We start from the raw sequence: 18,331 nt of genomic DNA on the forward strand, positions 1-18,331 counted from the left end.
TATTCTGTAAATATGCAGTATATGATGGTATGTATCGACCTTATAGACAGTATATGGATAGAATATGTAGTATATTAAGTGCCTTGCTAAAGATCCGTGTAAAGAAATCCACAGGGGCTGAGTCACTTGACCCATTCTTACTACAGCTGTCTGCCCCAGTCATTGTTTAACCTTTAACCTGTATATTTTACTTGACAATTGCTACTGGTGTTTTCCCTAAGATTTGGAAAGCAGCAGATGTACTCCCCTTACATAAAGGCAGAGATCCTTCTGATTTAGATTGGAGATGGGGCGGTAATTATCTTGCCTAGCCAGGGTACAAGAATCCCTGACCAACTCCCAGCTAAGAACTTGTTTAACTGCTCACTCTATTCTCAGTCTGGTTTTAGATCTGGATATAGCACTGTTTCAGCCACTCTGCTTGTGTTAGATGATGTGTTAAATTACAACAAAAAATAACATTGTGCTGCCCTATTTATAGACCTTTCTAAGTCATTCGACACCGTTGACCATTCTCTATCCATTAAAAACCTTGAGGCGTTACTACAGACCCGGGTTTGATCCCAGGCTGTGTCACAGCCGGCTGCGACCCGGGAGACCCATGAGGTAGCGCACAATAGGCCCAGCGTCGTCTGGGTTAGGGGAGGGTTTGGCCAGCTGGGATGACCTTGTCCCATCGCGCTCTAGTGACTCCTTGTGGCAGGCCGGGTGCATGGATGCTGACTTCGGTCGCCAGCTGTACAGTGTTTCCTCCGACACATTGGTGTGGCTGGCTTCCGGGTTAAGCGATCAGTGTGTCAAGAAGCAGTGCGGCTTGGCAGGGTTGTGTTTCAGAGGATGCATGGCTCTCGACCTTTGCCCCTGTTGGATATCACAAAATTGGGGAGAAAAATGGGTAAAAAAAAGTACGAAAGAAAACTAAAAACTTCAGAAATGGGCCTGGACAATAAGTATTGCAAACAGTATCTGACAGACAGGACACAATGTGTGCTTTCTGATGGTGTCAAGTCTAGTTTTCTCAATATTATGAAAGTTGTACCGCAGGGGTCGGTACCTGTTCTCTTTACTATTTACAGTATATAAATAATATTGGTCTATTTATTACATTCTGTAATATTCGTCTGTATGCAGACGATATGGTTATGTATGCCATTGCACCGACTGTTGACCAAGCTATGTTAGAGTTGCAATCTGATTTTGTTGCATTACAGAAAGCCCTTGATGATTTAAAACTTATTCTAAATATATGTTGTTCACTAATTCACTGAAAAATGTCTCAGATGGGCTACATATTCACTCATTGGGTGGCTCTCTCAATGAGCGGGATCCCGCTTATAAATATCTGGGCGTTTGGATTGATAAAGATCTAACGTTTAAAAAACATACTGATGAGCTAGATAAAAAGCTACAATTCAAAATGGGCATCTTTATTAGAAATAGATCTTGCCTCTCCATGAACAGCAGGAAGCAGATTGTGCAGTCAACTTTCCTGCCGGGGAGTTGGACGGAGACATGTTGGGCTGGGGAGAATGTGGGCTCCCGAGTGGCACAGCAGTCTAAGGAGAGTGCATCTCAGTGCAAGAGGCATCACTACAGTACCTGGTTTGAATACAGGCTGCATCACCTCCAGCCATGATTGGGAGTAGGGCGGCGCACAATTGGCCTAGCGTCGTCCGGGTTTGGCCGGGGTAGGCCATCATTGTAAATAAGAATTTGTTCTCAACTGACTTGCCTAGTTAAATAAAATAAATAAATAGGGGGGATAGGCCCACCACTTTTCGTTTCTATTTTCTTTACATACCAATTGTATTATTATGATAATTTCTCTGTATGTAATTCTTTTTTCTCCGTTTTTTTGGAGTGGCCTAGGATATAAACTTTGTAAATGTACATGAGTATTGTACCTGTAACCCCCCCAAAAAAGCAAAAAGATAATACAAGCAAAAATACAACAGCTTTTCTCCAGTTTCTTCATTCTCTTTATTGATGTTTCAGAGCAACTTGACTTACGTGACTTAGTCCTTTCAGCTCCTCAGCGGTGCATCTCCATCTAACTCTGTTCTGGAACGTTTTCTTGAAATAATTCCAGGTGGTTCCTGTCTTCTTCATCTCCTTCTCATTTGTCCTGTTCCATGCCTTTTTTGGGCGGCCAACCTTCCATTTGCCCTGTGGGTTCCACTCAGAGCAACAGAAAGTCTACTTAAAAATTAAGCTTTACAGTTCACACATACATACATACTCAAGCTGAGAATTTGCTTATTTTCTCAGATGTGCATTTATCAAAGCAACAATGAGGTATGTCTATTGTTGTCGAGAGGATTTATTAAAATACATTGAACAAATACACAAAGTACAAAGTAAAAGATTACAATTAACTTTTTTTCATTGATTTGCAATTTAGCACAAACATCTGTACCATTATAATAACACTGCTTGAATTCAATAGCTCTCTCAAAGCTAGCTACGCAGAGCAACCATCTCTTTCTTTACCAAAGTGAACCTTCATACAAAACATTTCACATGCTGTGCATTCTCTGCAACAAAGGTGCCTTTACCATGGTCTTTTGGTAGCTTTTGAAGCCTTGTGTATAAGCATGTACATATACTGTAAATATATTTATAATATTAGACTGAAGCCTTCTTACATACACATTACATTCATACTGACTTCAGTTTGATTGCATTTAATTTAAACAATTTGATTTCAGTCACTTCAGCACTCCGTAAGGAAACAGACGTGGATTTGATTGAACACATTCTGTGTGCACATTGCAGTTCTATGGCAACTACCCTGCAACATTCATTTTCTCTCACGCATACTATGAACACTGAACAAAAATATAAATGCAACATGTAAAATGTTGGTCCCATGTTTCATGAGCTGAAATAAAAGATCCCAGAAATGTTCCATACACACAAAAAGCTTATTTCTCTCAAATTTTGTGCACAAATTTGTTTATATCCCTATTAGGATGCATGTCTCCTTTGCCAATATAATCCATCCACCTGACAGGGGTGGCATATCAAGAAGCTGATTAAACAGCACGCTCATTACACAGGTGCACCTTGTGCTGGGGGCAATAAAAGGCCACTTTAAAATGTGCAGTTTTGTCACACAACACAATGCCACAGATGCCTCAAGTTTTGAGGGAGCGTGCAATTGACATGCTGACTGCAGGAATGTCCACCAGAGCTGTTGCCAGAGAATTGAAGGTTCATTTCTCTACCGTAAGCTGCCTCCTACATCGTTTTAAAGAATGTGGCAGTACGTCCAACCGGCCTCACAACCGCAGACCACGTCCAGCACAGTGGGGGAGAAACCCTTTTGTGGGGAAAAACTAATTCTGATTGGCTGGGCCTGACTCCCCAATGGGTGGGCCTGGTGGGTGGGCCTGGTCATGCTGCCACCCAGGCCCACCAATGGCTAAAACCCTGCCCAGTCATGTGAATCCATAGACTAGGGCCTAATTAATTCATTTCAATTGACTGATTTCCTTATATGAATTGCAACTAGGAAAAATCTTTTAAATTGTTGCATGTTGAGTTTATATTTTTTTCAGTATAGTTAGGTACATGATCGATAAGTGTATGAGAGAGACAAAACACTGGAAATCTTAGTATTTACATAGCATTGCTATTTGCTTCTGTCCAGTGACACTATTCCAATTTATGACAAGGTGTGGGTCTTGTCCAAACCATACAAACCAACACTTTAGTCCACACAGGGACCCTCATATGACTTACAAATTGAGTAACAGGCTGAACAGAAACACTGGGACTGCACACTCCATGGACAGAACAGCACTGATAAACAGTCACTCAATTGGGTGCAAAATAATAGCTTACGAACTGATATGTGCCCTATTTGTTGAAATTCCTATCTCAACTTCAGGTGAAGTGCTTTGTCTGAGAAGACAGTGGCCCAATCCCAAATGGAGCCTTAAGACTTACAGTACGCCCTATGCCCTTGGGAGATCTTAGAGGATTTGACGGGTGTAAGCAATATGGTTATAGCTCCACCTTGCCCTATGATACACTATGTGGAAGTTTCACCATGTTGCTTATACCGTTCAAATCCTCTCAGACCTCCACAGGTGCATAGGGAGTAGGGCTTAGGGGTCCATTTGGGATCAGCCACTGAAACAATATGTAGTTACACATTCCAGCCAACAGAGGGCATGACAGAGCACCTCAGGAGGTTCATATAAAAAGCCTAAAGAGCAGAGCTACAATCAGACCCTGTATACAGGAATCTCTTCAGTTCAGGATGGTCCATTCACAATTTCTTTCTCAAAACCTCCACATACTGTAAGTGCTAGAGCCCTGTCATTAAAAACAATACAAATAGGTAATGCCTCTATTACTCTTTGAGAAAAATAAGAGCAAACATTGCAATGAGAAAATTGAATACACACATTCTTGAAGAATCTGAACAAATGAAGTCTCATTAAACATATAAACCAGTAGTTTCACTTTGGACAATCACATTAGCAGACAGATGGAATAAACAGTATTGTCAAGTGAATCCATGCTGTCGCTCTGATACAGTTTAGTCCTCACAACACGCAATGCAATAACCAGTTCTCTTCCAAGGAACCCATATATAAAAAGAAACATAAAAATACATTTTGATACTTTTACTGTAATGCTCTCCAACCTTGTTCCTTGATGGCTAATATCTATGAAGATTCTAATCTATTGATGATTGAATTAGCTATCTAATTCAACCACTGTCCTCACTTCTTAATGGAAACAATTTCACCCAAGTCTAAGATTATCAGCATACAATCTGGGACGTTAGCCATCCAGGACACGGAGTACGCAGCCGTCTTTTAGTGGCACTAAAGCAGTAAATACTGAAATAACACTTTACCTTAACATGAAGAACACACAATAAAGCACTTTTCATGGAAAACATGAAACCTAGGCCAAAAGGTGACGGACGCAGTGTCATAAGCACTTTTTTGTTTTAGCATTTCTCAAAATGGAAGAGGGAGGGAGGAGCTGTATGTGTAGCAGGCAACAGCCAATAATCACATTCAAATGTTAAAGAAATACATGTACTATACCATTGGCAGAAATAGGCTAGACTTGAGTCTCTTCTGAAATGTACAAATGGTTACAAACTGTACCACAGTTAGATATGTTCTGTAACTTCTATGTGATCGTCACTTTTTGCACTAATCCAGCCTGTTACATTGTTATGCATGTATGCATTAAATTCACAATGATTATGCAAGGCAAAATAAACAGCAGTCTCTTGAACTATGTACATTACAAAGGGGAACCCTTAGTATATTAGTAGCTAATGCAGCTCTGTAACTAGGATCCCTTTCTCCAGAGGCGGGAGATGGCAGTCTTTATGGGGTGAGGCATAGTGCAGCTGTACTTCCTTAAAGTCACTCTTATTCCTACAAGTTCCAAATCAAGGCTCTGCCATGAAACACATGTACTAAAAATGACCAGAGAATTGGCTGCTGTATGTGCACCCACTTATCATCTCTATAATTCTAGGAGGGGAGACTTATGCCTTCGTGGTTTTCCTTCTATTTGTATGTAGCTAAAGCACAAAGCTCCAGCAGAGGTCAGTCCCGATGCACAATGAATAGGCCAATGATGAACGCAGGAGGAAAAGACCCAGAACGAGGGAACGAGGGAGCAGAGTCAGGCCTAAATGGAATAAATAGACACAGATACGTCTCATTACAGCAGCCTTGGCACCTCCACTGGCTCATCTTCATGTGAACTTTGACTTTCCCAGCTCTCCCTGTAGCCAAGACAGGGCAGTTGCAGTCATCCTATAAGATCACCACGGTCGTGTTCCTCTGCCCAGCCGTTGCTGACACATGGCAGATCTTACAACCCCTGGATAGGTATTTTACGTATAGCAATGTGGTGCCCGATGGCACAGTCGATGGCGTAGCACCCAACCATTAGTTGATGCATGCAACGTCTGAGCAGGGGAACAAGCTTCCACATGTCAGGTAGCAGAGGTCGTATGAGGTCGTTTGACTCTCACGTCCTAATAGACAGTTCCTCTGCTTGACTCGCCAACCTAAGTCATAAAAGCAAATAGCTACTGCAAAGTATGTTGAAGAATCCTTGAAAGATAGAAGTGCAATTGATACGACAGACAGATACATCAGTGTAATGTTCTTAGTGTTATCCTATGATCCATAGACATAGAACTTCTTTAGGAGTTCTCTGGGGGGTTGATTCTGTAATCATTGATACAGTAGTTGACATCCCTTGGCTTGGCTGACTCCAGATCAGTTTTGGAGTAGATTATCTAATCTTCAATACAGATAACATCACTGGGCTTGCCTGACTTAAGGTCAGGGGTGGTGACATCTCTCAGGTGGTCGCAGGACTTCTTGTCCAAGTGGCTGGATGGCGGTGGGGGGCCGTTGGACACTAGAAAGGGAAAAATGATTGGGGGGGAGTGAAGGGATACCAAACAGGGATACCAAACAAAGGGTGCTCAGCAAAAGAGATAACCCAAATAAAATATTTGAAGCTATGTATTCCCTAACATATTATTAGAAAGAGAAGCAGAGCAGTAGTTCATCTTACAGTGCTCCCTCTTTTTCATACATTCTGTCCACGGCTGTTCAGCTGAAACATCTTGTCTTACAGTTAAAAGTCGTGTAGAGACAGGCCACTTACCACTGACATAGGGTCCCAGGGGCATCTGGCTATAGTTGACCATGGCCTCACCTGCAGGCCCCCGGAAACTGCCCCCAAAGCCAGTGCTGTACATCTGGGAACAGGCAAATGAGCCCTGGCCGAACGGCTGGAGGTAGAGTAAACATTTTACACATCCTGTCAATGATGGAATCAACCAAAACTACCTATCACCATAACAGAGCCAATGACAGTACAGTACCTGTTGGGGCGGAGGTTCGTTGCCGCGGCTGGTGAGGCGGCTGAGGATGCTCCTCTCAGACATCTGCAGACGCGAAGACACTGGGGGGATCCGGGACAACATGTTAGGAAGCCGCGTCACATCCGCCTTCATGTCACTTAACAGCTCCTCCAGCTGGTTCAGTACTGGAACACACACACACACACACACACACACACACACAGACACAGACACAGACACAGACACACACAGACACACACAGACACACACACACACACACACACACACACACAGTCAATAACAAGAATGCACTTACGTATCCAATCTTATCTACAGTTCATGCAATGCTTAATTATTATTCACCCAGATCTTGAGTTTGTAGACAGTGTTTTAGTCCTGCTGCTGTGTACACACTGGGAGATGACAGACCTTTGTGCAGCACGGCGTTGGCTGGCTTGTTTCCAGCCAGAGACTCCTTGGACAGGTGCTGGTGAGACTCAGCCAGACACTCCACCTCAGCAAAGCGAGTGTTCAGGGCCATGGCCGGGTGGCTGGGGTCCTGGGTCATATTCAGGTACGCTGCCCTCCTCAACTGCTCCTCTATCACCAGAGCCTGCTCCAACAGCTAGGGCAGAGTGGGAGGGTGGGAGAGAAATGTCAATGAAATTGAGAGAGAGCGAGAGAGAGAGAGAAGGGGGGTGGTGAGAGAGAGAGAGAGCGAGAGAGAGAGAGGGGGGGTGAGAGAGAGAGAGAGCGAGAGAGAGAGAGAGGGGGGTGAGAGAGAGAGAGAGCAAGAGAGAGAAGGGTGGTGAGAGAGAGCGAGAGAGAGAGAGAGAGCAAGAGAGAGAGGGGGGGTGGTGGTGAGAGAGAGAGAAAGAGGGGGAGATTGAATGTTGCCTTCAGTTGTCTTGTCCACTTTTCAGATTCAAGGTGTTCACAGATGTGTTTGTATGACAGCGATAAGCACTTTACCTTAAAGCGACGAGCCAGGAACTTGTTCTTCATCTCCAGGTAATTTCCCTTGTGCATCTCAGTCTTGAAGGGCTCATTGTGGATGGCATAGCGTGGGTCGTTCTGAATGTCCTGCCAGCGGGCATAGCCATGTCTGAGGTTCCCCCGTAAAGGAAAACAAACATGATAAAAGGGCTTCACATCACAAACAGAGAGACCTGCACACTGTGAATTCCGAACAGCTGTGTTAGATGCAGAGGAAGGATACGTTACGATGCCAGCCAGTAGCCAGTAGTCGTGGCGACGGTGCCAGATGTCATACATCTTCCCAGATGACACAGCAGCCCGCTCCTCGTTCTGCCACAGGGTGTGCAGCTCTGAGATATAGTAACACATCAGATCATACTTCTACACTATATAGACAGAAGTATGTGGACACCCCTTCAAATGAGTGGATTCGGCTATTTCAGCCACACCCATTGCTGACAGGTGTTTAAAATCGAGCACACAGCCATGCAATCTCCATAGTCAAACATTGGCAGTATAATGGCCTTACTGAAGAGCTCATTGACTTTCAACGTGGCACCGTCATAGGATGCCACCTTTCCAACAAGTCAGTTCGTAAAACTTCTGCCCTGCTAGAGCTGCTCCGGTCAACTGTAAGTGGTGTTATTGTGAAGTGGAAATGTCTAGGAGCAACAACGGCTCAAACGCGAAGTGGTAGGCAAGACAAGCTCACAGAACGAGACCATAGAGTGCTGAAGCGCATAAAAATTGTCTGTCCTAGGTTGCAACACTCTCTACCGAGCTCTAAACTGCCTCTGGAAGCAACGTCAGCACAGTCAGCACAATAACTGTTCGTGGGAACTTCATGAAATGGGTTTCCATGGCCGAGTAGCCGTACACAAGCCTAAGATCACCATGCGCAATGCCAAGCGTCGGCTGGAGTGGTGTAAAGCTCGCCGCCATTGGACTCTGGAGCAGTGGAAACGTGTTCTCTGGAGTGATGAATCATGATCTGGCAGTCCGAAGGACGAATCTGGGTTTGTCGAATTCCTACCTGCCCTAATGCATAGTGCCAACTGTAAAGTTTGGTGATGGAGGAATAATGGTCTGGGGCTGTTTTTCATGGTTTGGACTAGGCCCCTTAGTTCCAGTGAAGGGAAACCTTAACGCTAAAGCATACAATGATATTTTAGATGATTCTGTGCATCCAACTTGTGGCAACAGTTTGGGGAAGGTCCTTTCCTGTTTCAGCATAACAATGCCCCCATTCACAAAGCGATGTCCATACAGAAATGGTTTGTTGAGATTGGTGTGGAAGAACTTGACTGGCCTGCAGAGAGCCCTGAACTCAACCCCATCGAACACCTTTGGGATGAATTGGAAAGCCTACTGTGAGCCAGGCCTAATTGCCCAACATCAGTGCCCGACCTCACTAATGCTCTTGTGGCTGAATTGAAGCAAGTCTGGAGTGCTGTACTTCCCATTGACATGCTCAAACTCCTGGACCTGGCTACAGACACAACAGTGAGTTAACAATCTAACAACAGAAGACTTGGATTTCTCCACCATTCTAGACTTGTTGCATTTTATTGAAGGCATGCTATCTAAAACCTGATGCTAGAGGCAGGGAACCAGCTTTACTCAATCTAAACATAAGCTACAAGACATTTCTCAACCCTGTTAGGATGTAATGTTCCATCATCTAGTGGAAAGCCTTCCCAGAAGAGTGGAGGCTGTTATAGCAGCAAAGGGTGGACCAACTCCATATTAATGCCCACGATTTTGGAATGAGATGTTTGACAAGCAGGTGTCCAAATACTTTTGGTCATGTAGTGTATGTAGTGTTCCTACACCTTAGCTGTTTCTCCTGCTCATACCTCACCTGTGAAGCCTCCGTCGGCAATGTTGAACATGAACCTCATCTTGAAACCATTCTTCTCCAGTAATTCCCTCCTGACCTCCTCCATCTCCTCCTGTGCTTCTTTTTCTCCATTCAGCCGTCCCTCGGGCACGAGCAAGTCCTCGCTCTTGGCCTCGTCTGAAACAACTAAGGAAATGGAACAACTAGCTCACATTTTTGAGGTCCTCTTTCAGCAAAAAGTGTCACTCAAAGAGTGACAAGGTTTTAATGTTTTTCGCTGTTCCGCAAATACCTGGATTCAGTTCTTTCTCCTCAGGTTTGGCTGGGGCAGGATCACTGTCTCCTTTTTCTAAGGACTTCTCTGTCTCTCGACAGGGCTCCGCTAGAGGGTCATTGACAAACAGATGACCACATCAGAACAGAGACATGTCACAACTAATTTTTATGAAGTGGGACAAACCAAAGCCATTACACCAACCATTTACACCTCATTTGATTATAATAACCATGTAATGCACTGCTCACCTTTTGGTGAGCTTTGATTGGACGACAGCTCTGTCTGTATGGATGGAGGCGCTTTAGGATTGATGGATGGCTCTATCAGTGTGGAGGGTATGTCTGTCATTTCACTACTCTCCTCTGAGGAGACTGGTTTGTCCTCTGTGCTGCCTTTCGCTGTCTCATCACTGTCAGGAGTGATGTCCGTCTTCTCTACCTGGGAAGATGACTCTGTACTAACATGAGTCTGGAGAGACAACCATCACAGATGGAGAGGGAGTCAGAGTAAAACAAAAAGGAGACAGTTTACTTTAAAAGGTGACAGTTAGAAGGTGGCATGTGTTTTGTATTATAATAATAATTAAATTATATGTATGGGGAGATGTATGAAGACAGTAAAGGATAGAGGGATGAGAAGGATAAGAGAGGGGAATAAAGGGACATTTCTGAAGAAGCGTGAACTCTGACCTCCAGTTCTGGTAGCTTCTTGCATTCCTGTTCTGTGGGCTCCTTGTCTTCAGCAGGCCCTGAGATCGAGTCCATCTTCTCTGTAAAAACAGCAAAACAATCACCAACAGTGTCTTTCATTTCCTGTCTAATGAATCTAACAAACTAAGCTGAGATCTGAAACACACACACATACCACACACACTGGACAGGATGAGGATGTGACTCTGACCTGGTGGGACAGGACTTCCAGGAGGCTGGGGTGTGGCTGCAGGGCTGGCAGGGACGGGGGTGTTGGGGTCAGAGGACAGACTCTCCGTCAGTTTCTTCAGCTCCAGTCCAATAGGGATCAGGTCTGGAGTGCTGTATTTCCCATTGACATGCTCAAACTCCTGGACCTGGATACAGACACAACAGTGAGTTAACAATCTAACAACAGAAGTAACTGGATTTCTCCACCATTCTAGACTTGATGCATTTTATTGAAGGCATGCTATCTAAAACCTGATGCTAGAGGCAGGGAACCAGCTTTACTCAATCTAAACCTAGGCTACAAGACATTTCTCAACCCAGTTAGGAGGCTAACTTACTGCTTTCTGCTGGGTTTTATTAATGTAACTATGGAGTCATTGGATGACTGGTTGATGTGTACCTTTTTCCTGACCAGAGACATAACCCCAATCCTGGTGAGGACATGCTGGCGGGACAGCCCTTCTCGTGGAACCCCATCTGCAAAGGTCTCCGCCCCATCTGCCCCGGGCTCACAAAGATGTCTCATGAACAGGGACACGTAGGCCCTAATAGAGACATGGTCACATTCATACAGCTAATCAATTTCCGATCATAGTAACAAAGATACTTGAACTGGGGCCTCCCGAGTGATGCAGTGGTCTAAGACACTGCATCGCAGTGCTAGCTGTGTCACTAGAGATTCTGGGTTCGAGTCCAGGCTCTGTCGCAGCTGGCCACGCCCGGGAGACCAATGGGGTGGCGCACAATTGGCCCAGCGTCGTCCGGGTTAGGGGAGGGTTTGGCCGACAGGGATGTCCTTGTCCCATCGCAGACTAGCGACTCCTGTGGCGGGCTGGGCGTAGTGCCCACTGACACAGTCCCAAGATGTACGGTGTTTCCTCCGACACATTGGTGCGGCTGGCTTCCAGGTTAAGTGGGCATTGAACTGAACTGTAGCTCAGTTGGTAGAGCATAGTGTTTGGCAACGCATGGTGTTTGCAACACCATGGTTGTAGGTTCGATTCCCACGGGGGGGCCAGCACAGAAAACAAATGTATGAAATGAAATCTATGCATTCACTACTGTAAGTCGCTCTGGATAAGAGCTTCTGCTAAATGACTAAAATGTAAATGTAAGAAGCAGTGCGGCTTGGCTGGGTTGTGTTTCGGAGGACGCGCGGCTCTTGGCCTTCGCCTCTCCCGAGTCCGTACGGGAGTTGCAGCAATGAGACAAGACAGTAACTACCAATTGGATACCACGAAATTGGGGAGAAAAAAGGGAAGAAAAAAATAACTAAATAGAAAAAGATACAACAAAAAATATATAATATTTTTTTTAATACTTCAACTGACATTGTCTTGCATTTCGTATGAGAGTAGACTGCAGCTGAACCCCAGTTAAAATAACCCTGAGTACAGGAGGAGCTTTAAATACCTGAACTCTTTCTCACTCTTCCCTCTCAGGTCTCTGACCAGCCAGTGAGAGTTGAAGGCGTCCTGAGGAGGCATGCCCCAGCGCATGATAGCGTTGAGGAAGGCCTTCCGCTGACGGGCGTTGAACCCCAGCACCTGGCACAGGGCATTATACCCATTGGTCAAATCAATGTGCATACACATGTTGTCTACTACATTAAAACCAGAGTGCTTTCTTCCTTACCTCGATGTTGCCCCCTACGCGTGCCAGCAGGGGTGGCAGAGGTTTGTCCCTGTCACTCTTCAGCTGCCTGCGAGAATGCCTGCGCCCACCTACAGAGAAACACCCCCCCCCACCACCATCAGCCAGGTGCCTCAGCAACATCTTATCAATGATAGGTTCCAGGCCCATCTACACAGGACAGAGCAGGCACTGAGAGAGTTAGTTATCTATAACGTAGTGATTACGCAGGTCTCATTGACACCCACCTTCCGGCCTCTCCTCGAAATCTTCGTCCTCGTCCTCGGACCCCACGGAGTACTCGGAATGATTGTCTGAAAGATCATCCTGCCACTCTGAGCCACAGATCAGATCAGAGAGAAACAGCACAGTGCATTCACTTGTGTAGGGGCCTACTGGGGGAGGAGGGGAGGGAGGGCTAGCACCGCAGACCGCTACAGTGGGCATGCACACTAACACTACTCCACTACACCACAGGGGGGCAGGCATTCTTTCAAAAACTACTACTGACTAGCAGCAGAGCCTCTGTCTGTTCTGTCCTTCCAGCCACTACACTGGTGGACTGTGCACTTCATCAACACTTCATGTCTCTGAGTGTGCATTTGCTTTAGATGGGTTTAAATGTTTCCCTTTCAGTCTCAAATGCCTGTTGTTGAACTATGGGGTGTAGTGTTATAAGAGGAACTCTACACAACTTACATACTGTAACGCTATAAGCAATATAAAGCAATCAAGCTTCTAAATGTGCTACTATTTTCAAGCAAGCTGCTATAGTTTTTGAGAAAGATAATTTGAAAAATACAATTTTACTGAGTAAATGTATTTATTGGTTTCTTTTCAAGATGAAAGTGTGATGAATTGAAGGTTATTTGTTGATGTAAAAATATACATTTACCGATTGTAAGGTTGTGTCATTAGATTTGGGGTGGGGTCATGCAAAATTATTAGGAAAAAAATGGCCAAAACAAATGGGGTCCCCACTGAAAAAGTTTGAATACCACTGTTCTAGAGTGATGCTAAGTTCACTCAAATGTTTTCTAAAAGGAGGGGGACCAATAAGCATAGCATTACTGTTACAGTAAAGGGATACTTCAGGATTTTGGCAATGCAGCCCTTTATCTACTTCCCCAGAGTCAGATGAACTCATGGATACATTTTTTATACTCTGCATCCAGTATGAAGTAAGTTAGAGGTAGTTTCGTGAGCCAATGCTAACTAGCATTAACACAATAACTAAAAGTCTATGGTATCTACTAACATGCTAGCAGTTAATACGTCCAGTCATTGAGTTAGCAGTTGCACTAACGCTAGAGACATGAAAATGGTATCCATGAGTTCATCTGACTCTGGGGAAGTAGATAAAGGACTTCATTGCCAAAATCCTGAAGTATCCCTTTAAAGCAGAAGAGAATAGCAGGCCAGAGTGTACAGCACAGTATGAGGCAAACCTTGGTCCTCCTGAGACGTGTCGTTGTAGTTGACCTGCTTGCGGATGCGTTTGCCTTTTCCCAGGTTTCGGGCCAGGTCCTCCTGTTGCTGCTCATAATGGTGCCTCAGCAGCTTCTCCCAGTAGTCTGGATCCACATTCTCCTCCTGCTTAATGATCTCCCGCTGGGGCTCCTCCTGAAGACACACGCATGCACACAACGTGAGAATACTGAACAAGGATACTATTGGGTAAACAAAATGGTTGGCTACTACTGAATAAACACTGGTAATCAATGAGAATACAATGAAGAGACTGCTGAATACTCACACATACACACTGTGAGAATACATAACAGAGCCACTCCTAGACATAACAACGCCCATGCTGACTGAGTGTGTGTCCTCACCTCTGCGTCCTCGTCTTTGACCACGTACTGGGCCACCTTGAAGGAGCTGAGGTATTCGTTCATGTTCTGGATCTCAGTGTCCTCCGTGGCATTCTGGCTGCGGTCCAGCAGCTTGGAGATGGCATTGTCATCATAGTGAATGACACTACCCTCATCTCCATCCTTTATGTCCCCTGGAATAAACACGAGTATCACAATATATCAGAGGGATACAGGCTGGTTTACTTTACATCCATGTCAAATCTAGAAACAATATTACAAGAATGCAAATTGGTTAAATGTTCAGTTCAAAACTGACTTTTCAAAGAAAAATGCTAAACCCTTGGGGTGAATTGTATATTGATCCCATACAATAATCCCTACTCTGTTTTTTTCATTTATTTATTTGGCGACCCCACTGCAGTTCCTCCGCGACCCCAACTTTGAAGCCCACTGCTCTAGATATACCTCTGGTAACACGAGTGGCACACTATAACCTTTCCCTGGCTGTGTGTCCATAACTATAGCAGCTTGCTTGAAAATAGTGGCACATTTAGAAGCTTGATTGCTTTATATTGTGACACAGTGTAGTCAGTGTGCGTACCATTATTCTTACAGAGTTTTTGATGGGAACCCATGGCCCGTGCGGCTGCCTCCATCTCGTCCTTGAAGAGTTCCTCGGTGCCGAACTTGAGGATGTCGTCCAGCTCCTGTTTGGACATGGAGCCGGTCTTGGAGCCCAGGCCGGGCCTCACCACCAGGTGGGTCAGCATCATCTTCCTCTTGGCCACCTGGGTGATGCGCTCCTCCACGCTAGCTCGCGTCACAAAGCGATAGATCATCACCTTCTTATTCTGACCTATACGGTGGGCCCTGCTGAATGCCTGCAGCAGAGAGATGGAGGGAGGGAAAGAGAGAGCGGCAAAGACAGTTACAGAGTTAGAAATAAAGAAACATAACAGGGAGTCAAGGAGGAAGACAAATAGAACGAGATAACACTGTGAGGGTTATAATGCATTCAGAAGACAGTATACTGTATGTAGAGTATGCCTGTGTTAGTGTGTACCATGTCCCACAGTACCTGGATATCGTTGTGAGGGTTCCAGTCTGAGTCGTAGATGATGACGGTGTCTGCCGTGGCCAGGTTGATGCCCAAGCCTCCAGCTCGGGTGGAGAGCAGGAAGCAGAACTGCTGAGCACCCGGTGCTGCAGTAGGAATCAAGGCGCACAGTCAATGAGTGAGTGAGTACGCGAGTGTGAGTGCTGTTTGTGCTCCCTGCTGGAGAAAGACAGAACAGCAGCGTAACTCACCGTTGAAGCGGTCGATAGCCTCCTGTCGTAGTCCCCCTGTGATGCCTCCATCAATGCGTTCATATTTGTAGCCCTCGTATTCCAGAAAGTCCTCAAGCAGATCCAGCATCTTAGTCATCTGGGAGAAGATGAGAACTCTGTGTCCTTCATCTTTGAGTTTCTTTAGCATCTTCTGGAGCAGGGTGAGTTTGCCTGAGGACTTGACCAGCTGGTTCCCATCATAAGAGCCATTGGATAACACTGGTGCTTCCTGCATATACACAATGAGCAAATAACCCAACAAGAGACCACAGCCCCGTACACACAGACAGTCAACTCTCACTGATAAACAAACATACCTGCATGTTGGCAACCTATCAACTTCTACAATACACACCAGTGGAGGCTGCTGATGGGAGGACGGCTCATAATAATGGTTGGAATGGAGTCAATGGAATGTTACCAACCACATGGAAACCACATCATTGATGTGTTTGATACCATTCCATTCACTCCATTCCAGCCATTATTATGAGCTGTCCTCCCCTCAGCAGCCTCCACTGATGCACACATTTAGAAACACACAAGTCCTCCTAAACATCAGTCCCTCCCCGCAGCCCTTAGCATGGCCTCCCCCCTCTGCCCCCTCTCCTTCTCCCCTCCCTCCCTCCCTCCTCCCTCTACCCGGAGAGGGATCCCATCTCTCCTCCCTCCCTCACCACGGCTGCCACGGGGAACAGGTAGGGGTGGTTGCAGCACTTCTTCAGGTCCATCATGATGTTGAGCAGGGACACCTGGTTTCCCCCGCCCTTGGAGTTGAGCGCCTCAAAGTTCCGCGTCAGGATGAACTTGTAGTACTTCCTGTGGGTCAGAGGTCAAACATGAAAGGTGGGATAGGCCTGGGGGAACAACTCTGAAGAGGTTTTATACAACAATGGGAGGTCCAATAGAAAAGTACTAGAAGAGGACTAACTAACTTCTGCATGGGGCTGAGCTCCACTCGTACAATGAGCTCTGTCTTGGAAGGCATGTTCTTGAAGACGTCAGCCTTCAGTCTCCTGAGCATGTGTGGGCCCAGCAGATCATGCAGCTTCTTGATCTGGTCCTCCTTGGAGATGTCTGCAAACTCCTCCAGGAAGCCATCCAGGTTACTGCACACAGAGCGAGCACAGACACAGCAAAACGGTTTATAGACACCACTTATAGACGGCACAATCCCCATTTCTTCCAGTCGATGTTAAGAGGAGCAACTGACTCTTAAGTGTCCGCCATGGCTTTAGGCTGTACTGTAAGCCTTAGTATGCAGGGATTTGAAAGGAGAACCCTGTGGTAACCATTGAATCTCCCTCAGCATTAGGTCTTTACTCTCTGCTACTGCAGCAGGTAAGAGGCCCAAGAGGCAGGCTGCCAGGCTAATGGATGGCCCCAGGAGGAAGTACAGTACAGCTCTTACTTGAATCTCTCTGGGGTGAGGAAGTTGAGCAGGTGAAACAGCTCCTCCAGGTTGTTCTGCAGAGGAGTACCAGTCAGCAGCAGCTTATAGTAGATCTTATAACCGTTGAGAATTCTGAAAAACTGAGGAACAGTGACAGCGACATTAGACACTCAACCAAGCCACAAATAACGTTGAGTCACAATGCTATACAAGGTTGATGATGTTGAAAAGGGAGGAGATAGATAAGATACTGATAATAGATTGTAACGAAATCAGAATTTGGACCTTAAGGAACACTATTAGCCAATTTACCGTTCACCAGTGACAAAGAAAATAAAGACCAATTACATCCATTTGTAGAATGCATTGGTTTAATTTGAGGTGGGTTACCTTTGACTGGTTGTTCTTCAGTCTGTGGGCCTCGTCCACCACTAGACAGGCCCAGTTAATGGAGCCCAGAATGGTCTGATCGATGGTGATTAGCTCATATGACGTCAGCAACACATGGAACTTGATGGCCGTGTCTTTCTGTCAAGACCGAAACAGAGAGTCTATATATGACCACCACTCTCCTTTGGCCTGTAAATGACATGCTTGTCGATGTTTACTGAGATTCAATACATTGTAAGTGTAGTTTATAGGGATACCTTCATACGGAAGACCTTGCGGCCTGTTTTGACCACACTGTCCTCAAAGGTGAACTCGTTCTCCCTAATGACCGCCCGGCTTTCTTTGTCCCCAGTGTAGGTCACCACGTAGAAGTCTGGGGCCCACATCTCAAATTCCCTCTCCCAGTTGATGATGGTGGACAGGGGGGCACTGACCAGGTACGGCCCTTTGGAGTGACCCTGAGAGGGGAGGACATGTTTCAGCCTTGTTTCAGTCATGACTAAGGACACTATTTGACGATATACGCAACAGATATTGCATTACTTTCATCACAACTGATTCTATTGTGTTCTATTGTATTTACTTAATAACGTCATAGAACATTAATACTAAACAAATAGACCCCTGTCCTGTATGAGCCGGTTCTCCTCACCCACCTCCTTGTAGAGTGAGTAGAGGAACACGATGGTCTGGACAGTCTTGCCAAGGCCCATCTCGTCTGCCAGGATAGTGTCTGTGCCCTGTGCCCAGGAGAACCGCAGCCAGTTCAGACCCTCCAGCTGGTACGGGTGCAGGGTTCCCCCAGTGGCATTGATGTACCAGGGTTGATGTTCAAACTTGATGGTAGGCTAGTGACGGAGAGAGAACAACCAGAGGTGTATCAGCTTATT

General features: G+C 45.6%; 1 protein-coding gene across 7 annotated transcripts in view; it reads right to left on the reverse strand.

Annotated features, from left to right (window-relative positions):
- Positions 1-2,304: 2,304 nt before the first annotated feature.
- The window catches only part of LOC106582976 (chromodomain-helicase-DNA-binding protein 5), a 37,482-nt gene continuing 21,455 nt past the window's right edge, over positions 2,305-18,331 (reverse strand). For 3 of the 7 annotated variants that reach the window (XM_014166634.2, XM_045705417.1, XM_045705418.1), the window contains 26 exons: positions 18,098-18,289; positions 17,699-17,899; positions 17,442-17,579; positions 17,070-17,191; positions 16,594-16,767; positions 16,336-16,477; positions 15,638-15,887; positions 15,408-15,532; positions 14,931-15,210; positions 14,348-14,520; positions 13,961-14,135; positions 12,761-12,847; positions 12,516-12,604; positions 12,294-12,427; positions 11,281-11,425; positions 10,861-11,026; positions 10,650-10,729; positions 10,209-10,428; positions 9,976-10,065; positions 9,705-9,869; positions 8,085-8,193; positions 7,838-7,970; positions 7,229-7,490; positions 6,887-7,050; positions 6,667-6,793; positions 2,305-6,414 (listed from right to left, as the gene is read on the reverse strand). In XM_014166634.2, the coding sequence (XP_014022109.2) occupies positions 6,290-6,414; positions 6,667-6,793; positions 6,887-7,050; positions 7,229-7,490; positions 7,838-7,970; positions 8,085-8,193; positions 9,705-9,869; positions 9,976-10,065; positions 10,209-10,428; positions 10,650-10,729; positions 10,861-11,026; positions 11,281-11,425; positions 12,294-12,427; positions 12,516-12,604; positions 12,761-12,847; positions 13,961-14,135; positions 14,348-14,520; positions 14,931-15,210; positions 15,408-15,532; positions 15,638-15,887; positions 16,336-16,477; positions 16,594-16,767; positions 17,070-17,191; positions 17,442-17,579; positions 17,699-17,899; positions 18,098-18,289 (4,068 nt within the window). In that variant the 3' untranslated portion in view covers positions 2,305-6,289. The remainder of the gene's footprint in view (positions 6,415-6,666; positions 6,794-6,886; positions 7,051-7,228; positions 7,491-7,837; positions 7,971-8,084; positions 8,194-9,704; positions 9,870-9,975; positions 10,066-10,208; positions 10,429-10,649; positions 10,730-10,860; positions 11,027-11,280; positions 11,426-12,293; positions 12,428-12,515; positions 12,605-12,760; positions 12,848-13,960; positions 14,136-14,347; positions 14,521-14,930; positions 15,211-15,407; positions 15,533-15,637; positions 15,888-16,335; positions 16,478-16,593; positions 16,768-17,069; positions 17,192-17,441; positions 17,580-17,698; positions 17,900-18,097; positions 18,290-18,331) is intronic. The other 4 variants (XM_014166629.2, XM_014166630.2, XM_014166635.2 and 1 more) reach the window with 4 other exon arrangements.

Source organism: Salmo salar, chromosome ssa22, assembly GCF_905237065.1.
Source record: "Salmo salar chromosome ssa22, Ssal_v3.1, whole genome shotgun sequence".
Taxonomy (NCBI): Eukaryota; Metazoa; Chordata; class Actinopteri; order Salmoniformes; family Salmonidae; genus Salmo; species Salmo salar.